The sequence below is a fragment of the Aegilops tauschii genome, chromosome 3 (assembly GCF_002575655.3).
Source record: "Aegilops tauschii subsp. strangulata cultivar AL8/78 chromosome 3, Aet v6.0, whole genome shotgun sequence".
Classification (NCBI taxonomy): Eukaryota; Viridiplantae; Streptophyta; class Magnoliopsida; order Poales; family Poaceae; genus Aegilops; species Aegilops tauschii.
In genome coordinates this window covers 12,973,588-12,982,998 of record NC_053037.3, presented here as the reverse complement: position 1 = coordinate 12,982,998, position 9,411 = coordinate 12,973,588, and the positions used below count along the sequence as shown (strand labels likewise).

Below are 9,411 nucleotides of genomic sequence, written 5' to 3'. Positions count from 1 at the left end.
CAGCCCTTCGGGAGGACCTTCGAAACTCGGACGGTCACCGGACAGCCCTACGGGAGGCACTCACGAACTAAGACCGAAACTACGATCTCTCTACAGAGTTGCACACATACGGTGTCATCTATCCGGCAGGGCTTCGCCGTCCAGAACTAGTTCCCACCGGAACCCAGACAACCTTTCGGCTCTACGAAACTATTTCGCTGGGAGGGAGAGAGAAGCCAGATCATGCATGGCACTTGTATGTGAGAAGGGATGATCCTTTAGGCAGCCCCCTCCACCCCTATTTATAGGCCAAGCCCAAGGGTGGCTTCTCCAAGAAGCCAAGGGGGGAAATACCAAAAAGGCCCTCAAGGTGGCTTCTCCAAGAAGCCAAGCAAAAAGCACTTTCACTCTTCATGACAACATTTTTCAGCGTCCGTTCGAACTGAAAATATGTATGTGGGCTCAGAACATTTCCAGTACCCACTAGAATAATTTTCAACGCGTTTCGAAACAATTTCGGTTTAGTGATTTTCATCTGTGAAAAGCAAACAAGAATGCGTTTTCACTATTCATGAAGACAATTTTTCGCGTCCACTAAATCCAAAAATATTTCTGTGGGTCTTAGAATAATTCCAGTACCCACTAAAATGATTTTGGATTCGTTCTGAAACAATTTCAGATTAGTGAATTTCATCTGCGAAAAACAGCCAAAGCGGTACCGGCAGCTCCGAAACATTTTCGGTTTTTATTTCTGAAAATTCCAAAAAGTTTCCAGAATGATTCTGGCACCCTCCAAGAATTATCAGGCATGTGCCGAAACCATTTTGACTTAATGGCATACCCCGAAACAACTTTTTCGGTTTCACCGAAACTCATCCGGTGACCTCTCTCTGCGGTACGATTCCGCTGTCCGAAACTTTTCGGTGTCCGAAACTTTTTCGGTGATTTTCGCTCAGACTCCCTGTCTAGTATTCAGCAGATAGATGACCCTTAAGCGTGTGACCCTATAGGTTCGGTGAAGTATAGACATGACCTGGAACCCCTTCCGATCAATGATCAACATCGGAGCCGTGGACACCCATATTGACCCCTATACCCACACGAATGAATATTCGAGTGAACCTCCAGTTGAGGTGAGCTATTCCTGTTGCTTCACGATATATCACAAACACCTGAGGTGAGATTTATTGCATCCCCGTGGGCCAACACTTTGTCCACTATGCAAGTTACCTCGTTACCGGTTTTGTTCTCTTTTCTCGTTTCGTGTTCCGCATCCCCGTGATCAAATCACAAAGTGTCTGGCCAGACGATGATGGACACCGTAACACCGAGTGGGCCCGAGTATATCTCTCCATCTTCGGAGGAGCAAATCCCAATCTCGAGCTATCAAGTTACTTAACATACTTTCCCATGAACCCGTAAGCCGTCGTAATAGCCATCCAGTTACGAATGACGTTTAACAAACCCCAAAGTTCATGAAGCAAGCATGAAGAAACTCGATACTCTCATGGTCTAAGGAATTATGCAAACATTAACTATCTCTGTGTTATAAACCATTAACTTGTGACGAATGTATCTCATAGCATAGCATCAATTCGGGTCGATTCAACACAAATGTCCTTCCTGACATTGTGCCCTCAAAGTTGCTTGGCATAGACATGCCCATGATTGGGAAAACATAATCATCATGCAACACTTGAGCTAGTCTTAGAGGCACGACTAGGAATACATTTTACCGTTTATTATTCCACACGTGCATATGGGTTCTCCCCAGAGCCTTTATGGATATACGGGCTCGGAAACCACAACAGTTATAGCATGGAACATAAACATAATTATGAACAGGGAGATAATCAATAACATTTATTATTGCCTCTAGGGCATATCTCCTACACTGGGTTCGATTCCCAGGCTCCCCAATTTTTGTTTTTATGCATTTAAAATGCTGTTTGATATTTATTTGTGTTTAAATATGTTCAAACTTGTTTAAATCATAACAGTAATATTTTTTTATAAAAACAGTAATAATTTTTTAAAAATATCATCAAATTTATTATTTGAAAATATCATCAAATTTATTATTTGAAAATATCATCAAATTTGTTATTTGAAAATATAATCAAGTTTGTTTTTTTTTTGCAATTCTAGTTGCATTCATTTGTGACGGTGGAGCGGGCCGGGGAGGGTGCGGGGGAGAGGGTGCGGGGGGTGCTCGGCGGCGGTGGAGCGGGGGAGGGTGCGGTGGGTCGTCGGGGGGTGCGGGGGGTGCTTTGTCCTTGTCGTTACCGGTGTAGGATTCCATCGTTACCCCGGAGCTCTGATAACCATCACTCTTCATGTCCTTGTCCTCGGTGTGGAATGTGTAGCCGTTGATATCGTACGCCTCATACGTCATCAGGTTGTGCTCGGCGCCCTGTGACAAGGCGAATATGAGTTGTCAGAACACGTCGGGCTTGAGCAGCTCCCCGGAGAGCGCCTCCAACCACGTCTCCTCCACGAGAAGCTCCGGACTCGGCGAGGCGGAGGTTGCGGCGCGCGCGGGCGAGGGCGAGGTAGGTGTCGGCCCTGCGGCGCTGCTCCGGCGAGAGTGGGGTGGGGTCGGAGGGGAGGATTGGGAGAGGGAGGCGGCGGGGGCGCGGATTGGGAGCGGACGGAGAGGAACTGGTGCGAGGGAGAGGGACGAAGGGGAACTGGCGAGGGAGAGGGAGGAATTAGCTATAGGGGAACTAGCAAGGGAGAGGGAGGAATTAGCTATAGCATTCATTTGTGACGGTGGAGCAGGCCGGGGAGGGTGCAGGGGGTCGGCGGCGGCGGTGGAGCGGGCCGGGGAGGGTGCGGTGGGTCATCGGCGGCGGTGGAGCAGGGGAGCTAGGGTGCGGTGGGTCGTCGGCGGCGGTGGAGCGGGGGAGGGTGCGGTGGAATAGCGATCGAGATGGAGGGGGGTCGGTAGTAATGGCGCACTGTTCCCTGATGCGCCATTAGTAGTTTTGCAAAAAAATAAAAAAATAAAAAAATATAGTAGTGGCGCACTATGTGGCTAGTGCGCCATTACTAGTTAGAACTAGTAATGGCGCACTGTGCCCTAGTGCGCCATTAGTATGTTTGGGAAAATAATAATAAAAAATTTGTTACTAAGGGCGCACCTTGTGTCTGGTGCGCCATTAGTGTCTTTCACACTAATGGCGCACCAGCACATGGTGCGCCACTGCTATATAGCAATGGCGCACCACATGTCTGGTGCGCCATTAATGGCCATTCTATCTATAGCGCTTTTCCTAGTAGTAAGAAGGTAAGTGTCCAAATTTTATTCAATCGCTGATGGTGACCGAGAATTGGCTCGACTCTGAACCCTCGTTCCTGATCAGTAGCCTGATGACTGATGATCCTAGGAGTTCTTTTGTTTGAATAAAGCTCTCATGATTTCCCGCAAAAAAAAATCTTATTCAATCGCTGCCGTACAGCTAGGCTCACCAGCAGCTAGCGTAGTAGTGCTACAACATCAGAGACGTCAGCTAGGCAGCTAGCACCGGACGTCCATCTCGAACAACAAACAGATATGAGAATCAGAGCATGCACTTAGGCCCGGGACTGCCGTGATAGGCGTCCCGGCACATGTAGCCGGAAGGGGCCGACTCGTCCGCTCGCTTGGCCGGCTTGCAGCTCCTGCAGGCGGGGAAGCACTGCTCGACCACGTCCTTGCAGCCGCACCAGCTCCTCTTGGTGCACACGGGGTGGTCGCAGCAGTCCCACGGCCTCGTCTCCCCCGTCCCCGCGTCTGCAACAAGATCCGAAGATCGACGAGCTCACGCACTATACATCCAGCTGACTAACTATAAAACAGCTGAGGCTAATTTCAAAGCTCACCGGAGTGGAGGCGAATGATGGCGTCGTCGGCGACGGCGGCGCCGACGAGGAGGAGGGCCGCGACCGAGAGCATCAGCAGAACGGCGGCGCTGCTTCCCTTCTTCATGGCTGTTCGATTGATTGTTACTGCTTCGTTCGCTCTGGGTGTGTATGTGTGCTTGTGGGTCGTTCGCATCGCATTTGTACCGGTATATGTAGCCTCCTCGGACCAATCGGGAGGTGACACAGAGACGAACCTAGTAGATCTGGATCTGGAGACGGGCTGCATGCACAAAAGCTACTGCCACATGGAACCTGATCTACTGTTTGTTAATTGCACGCATGGGGCGCGTGCATGGCTCGATACCTTCAGTTGCCATTTGTTTTTCAATATCCATCCAGGATTCCAGGCACGATCGTGGCTTGTGGCTACAAACATGGATGGACGCGTCATCAACGATCGTGGGAGAGAGAGGAGACAGGTCGAACCAAATTCATGTGTCCACGTAGGAGCATCTCCACTCGTTGGGCACCCCCAGGAGGCATTACTTTCGCCCCTTGGGGGGCTGCCGGCGAATTTTTTTGCCTGGGGGCGTAAATCTTTTCACTCGTTGCGCCCCCAGGAGCAGTGTTGAGGCTCAAGTAGGCAGCGGCATTTCGTCGAGCAGGTCACAGGCGATGCCGTGGGCATGCTCCGGTGCATACATGCCCTGCTCGCGGCGCAGTCCCTCCATTTGGAGAGGTCTGGGGAGGAAGTGAGTCCGGCGAGGTCGTGCTTCATGTACTCGAAGACGGGGTAGATGCTGGCGGAGGAGCGGGAGGTGATGAGGCCGTGGATGCCGATCACGTCCGCGCTGCCCCACGGCATGCTGCTGGAGGTCTTCAGGCGGCTGCCGGTGCGCGGCGGTGTGCCGCCGTTGGCGCCGCGTCGTGTCCCGCGCGCCCGGCCTCCCTGCCCCGCCACTTCGGCTTCTTCCGCAACCACGGCCCGTCCGCGCTGCCGCCGTTCGTCCTCACCGCGGGCGTCGCGCTCGCGCCCCATCAACGGCGTCGGGTGCGCGTCCACTGGCGACACACGAGGAGGAGGGGGGGAGGAAGAGGTGCCGGTCGCTTCGCCGCTGACCGTTGAGGCCGGGATAGCTTGCCGGTGACTCGCAAGCCGGCGAAGGCGCGGACGCGCATGGATGGAGGCGAGGCCCGGCTCAGCCGGCAGCGTGCGGGATGCACAGAGCCTGTGCTTGGGGGTGAAACCGACTGGGGCCGGACTTGGCGAAGGCTGCAGGGCGGCTTTGGAAGCAGGCGGCAGCAGCGGCGTCCGGCCGGCGCCGGCGAGGCTGCGGAAATGGCGACGGATTCCCGAGGCCGCGGAAACGGCGCCGGCGAGGTGTGCTGCGGGCGGCTCAAAACGGAGAGCAGGAGGCAGAGCTCGACGGGGGCGGCTTTGGCTCGGGAGGACCCGGGACGGCGCCCAGCCGCGCTTCCCAACGGCGGCCTCGGCGCGCACCTAGACCTGGAGCGGGCGTTCGCGACGACTTCCTCGCCGGGCAGGTCGAGGCGCCGCGGGACGACAGCCTCGCGCGCTCCAACTCGGGGCGAATGTGAAGATGATGCCCGGCGACCAGCTGGCCATCGGCAAGGAGACGGGCCGTCGGCTCGGCATGCTCCCATCGGCCTCGGCGCGCCCCTGGACTGCAGCCGGCCCTGGTCCACGCCGAACACCACGCTCAGGTGCCCTGGTCCATGCCGGACACGCCAGACAACACGCTCCGGCGCCGACGCCTCGCCGCCGCGCCACCATGGCTCCCCATCTGGCCATGCGCGCTCCACTCCGCGAGCCCCTCCCCGCCCTGGCCATGCGCGCTCCGCTCCGCAAGCCCCTCCCCGCCCTGGCCATGCGCGCTCCGCTCCGCGAGCCCCGGCCATGCTCTGCTCAGGCCGCGCGAGCGCGAGCCCCGCCCCGGCCATGCGTGCGCCGCCACGGCCGCGCGAGCCCCGCTCCGGCATTGTGTGGTAGGTGGTGCCGTGGTGGAAGGGAGAGGAGAGGAGAGAGGAGAAAGAAAAGAGAGAAAGGAGAGGAGAGATGAGAGAGAGGGGAGAAAGAGGGGCTGGCAAGTGGGCTGTTGCATGCGAAAAAGAGATGTCGGCGTTCCCAGCAGCCTCCCGGGGGACTGGGTTTGGAATTGGCGTGCCGGCCGTAACTTTCGTCGAAACCAGCGCAAAACTGGTTCCTGGGACCCCGAGTGGGTCATCTTTTGCCCGCCGGCGTCTAAAAATGCGCCTGGGGAGGCTTCTTGAGGGCCTGGCTGGAGATGCTCTAAGGCTGCAGCGAGCTTACTCGAGGCACTCTCAATCTCGATGCAAAGAGAACTGATGTGATTAGAGTATGTCAACAAGATAAGATGAACACGTGGCAATCTCTTTTTTTAAAAAAAACTTCTTATATATTCATTAACTGTCAAGGTAGTACAAAGAACAATAAAAGTAAAATTACATCTAGATCTGTAGATCACTTAGCGAAGATTACAAACACTAGGGCAAGCCGAAGGCACGCTGCCGTAATCGCCCCTCTATTATCAGAGCCGGGCAAAAAAATTTGTAGTAGACAATTGGGAAGTCGTCGTGCGAAGGCCATAGAGGACTAGCGCACCAGAATAACAACCGCCGACGATGAAGAGAATCGTAGATCGTAAGGATCCAAATATGAACATAGCCGAACGAAGATCGGATCCACCGAAGATAAACGCCGACCCAATCCCACGAGATCCGTTGGAGATAAATTTTCACACGCCCTCCGATGACGCTAGAAGTACCGCCGAAATGGGGGTTATGCGAGGAGAACCTTATTTTATATTCAGAAAGCCGTCGCTGCCCCGCCTTTCTGAACAGGACACAAACCTTACCAAAACTATATAAAAATAAATAAAAATGGAGCCCTCCTGTCGGCAAGAACCGAGATCCACCGCGTCTCCATGACCCTAAGGCTAGACGAGGCAAGGTAGGCCGGCGGTTGCGTGGCGAGAGGCAGCAAACCCCTAGCGCTGGGTGCATTGGTGCGTGAGCACGAAGGGGTAACCTCACGTGGCAATCTCTATATAGTAAAAGCCATCAAAAAAATAACAGATTGGCTTATTCTCATCAAAGTTGTTTTTTTAAAGAAGGTCATCCCCCGGCCTCTGCATCGGAGAGATGCATGCATCCACTTTATTACAACGACGAAACCAACAAAATCTGGTCTGCAAAGTACAACTCATAAAAGAAGCAAATAAATAAAGAATACATGTCTCAAAGCTGCATCTGGCTGGACGGAGATACATTAAGGACCTATCATATGCAGCGACCGCCATCCAAATCGGTTGAAAAAAACCCGTGCTGCCATCTCTCATCGGTTGCACCCAGTAGCCAGCTGCTCCCTGGAGGCCGTAGGAGTGAGTAATGACCACGTACGGATCCATGCCGTAGCCCTGAATATAACCTGTATGAGACTCGACGTCCCTAGGCTTGGCGGCTCTCATAGCACGCCCAAGCTGAAAGTCGTCGGCGTCTGGCTGGTCCTGAACCCGGCTACTGACGCGCCTGCCCGAGAGCATCGGGTCTGGATGTCCGGCAAACATGATCACCTCCTCTGTAGTCCGTGCCGGTGGTGCGAAGACCTCCTCCTCAGGTCCGTCTGTCCTAACAAGACCAGGCGAAGGTGAAGGAGGCGACCTGGTGCCTCCAGGGCCTCCTCCCATATCTCCCACCACCTACCGACGCGGTCCATGTGTTGTCGGTGAAGATCGTGCCGAAGAAGACCTCGCGGATGAGTCAAGGGCCACTTGCCCGTGACCCACTTGCGCCGGGGAGCCCTCCAGCGACCCCATCTGGGACGGACGCGCGGGTGCCGGCGAAGGCGCGGGACACCCCTGGGCCTCCTGTCCAGCAGCGCCCGACGGCCTCTCGCCAGCCCGCCTCGGCCCCGAGCTGCAAGAGTGATCCACCGGCCCGCGACCAACCTTCACCGGGGTCAGATGCTCAGGTCCCGGCGTTGGCTGTAGCTTCAACTGGGCCTCCTGCCTAGCCGCTACCGTCGGCTTCACGCCAACCCTCCTCGGACTCGGGGTGCGGGCCAAGCACGGCGGGCTCGAACCACACTTTAACCCCCACAGCCATGGACTCCTCAACAATAAGGGAGTCTATCGGGACGGGTGGCAATACATGCTCATCTGCATCACCACTCTCGACTCGATCACCCCACAGTCGAGGGGGTGCGGAAGACGGCATCCCAAAGGACCCAAACCTCAGAGTATGCGCAGGTGTGGACAAAGTCGGTGCTGAACCATTCTCCGGCGCCTGCGGAGTGGGTCTACTACCTGCCACATGAGAACCCTCCCGTGCTCCACCATCATCGTGCTTCTCCCTATTACCCGTATCGTCATGCTTATCAGACATATCAACATCACCCCCTCCCATGAGTGCCTCCTGAAACATCTCAGCATCCTCTAGCTCAATATCCAGTTTGTACACCATGCCGGCATGCGTCCACCTGACCACATCCGGTGTATGCTCAATAGCCAGAACGCTGACAAGTAACCTGGCCACCCCGTGAGCCCGAGTAAACTGCATATCAACACGCTCGGTCTTCCCAATCAATGACCCCAGACTGCAGACCACCCTGGCATCATTGAGAGGCTTAGAAGGTGCCCCAGAAAATCGAACCCAGACCTGAGACAAAGGTGTGCCTTTTGGTTGTGTTTGCTTCCAAGCATCAAACTAAAGAAATCACTCTGTACCTGGCACGCGTGCTATACCAAACTTAAGGAGTTTCTTAAGCTCTTCCGCTGACGGAAAATCAACCGTATATAAATTATCATCCAGCCGGATAAGCTCCAATGAGAGTTCCCGGGAGCCAGCTCATTCAGCCTCTACATGATCCGCGCCTCAGACAGGTAACCCTTCGTAACCTTGACCACTCCTGTAGTCAGGTCCTGCGGTGTGTCTCGGATAACAGCAGGAGTAGGTGACTCAAAGAACATCAAGTCCGCACAGCAAACCCCATACTGAAGGAAATATGCCCTAGAGGCAATAATAAAGTTGTTATTTATATTTCCTTATATCATGATAAATGTTTATTATTCATGCAAGCAATGTGACTAATGAGTTAGTTGCGGGATGATGCATTACGAAACGAGTAAAGAGACTTGCCGGTAACGAGATTGAACTAGGTATGATGATACTGACGATCGAATCTCGGGCAAGTAACATACCGATGACAAAGGGAACAACGTATGTTGTTACGCGGTTTGACCGATAAAGATCTTCGTAGAATAGGTAGGAGCCAATATGAGCATCCAGGTTCCGCTATTGGTTATTGACCGGAGATGTGTCTCGGTCATGTCTACATAGTTCTCGAACCCGTAGTGTCCGCATGCTTAACGTTCGATGACGATTTGTATTATGAGTTATGTGATTTGATGACCGAAGTTTGTTCGGAGTCCCGGATGAGATACGGATATGACGAGGAGTCTCGAAATGGTCGATACGTAAAGATCGATATATTGGAAGGCTATATTCGGGCATCGGAAAGGTTCTGAGTGGTTCGGGTATTTTTCG

At 53.9% G+C, this 9,411-nt stretch overlaps 1 protein-coding gene across 2 annotated transcripts; it reads right to left on the bottom strand.

The window, feature by feature from the left end:
• Positions 1–3,399: 3,399 nt before the first annotated feature.
• On the bottom strand, positions 3,400–5,818 carry LOC109739584 (uncharacterized). Of its 2 annotated transcripts, none has more exons than XR_012204054.1 (2): positions 3,844–5,818; positions 3,400–3,754 (listed from the first exon to the last, which is right to left on the bottom strand). XR_012204054.1 is itself a non-coding variant. In XM_020298667.2 (2 exons), the coding sequence occupies exons 1-2, from the start codon at positions 4,016–4,018 to the stop codon at positions 3,543–3,545; spliced, it is 387 nt and encodes a 128-aa protein (XP_020154256.2). In that variant the 5' UTR covers positions 4,019–4,025; the 3' UTR covers positions 3,400–3,542. The 2 variants fall into 2 exon arrangements, 1 of the variants encoding a protein (XP_020154256.2); XM_020298667.2 differs by having other exon boundaries at positions 3,844–4,025.
• Between the last annotated feature and the right edge of the window lie 3,593 nt (positions 5,819–9,411).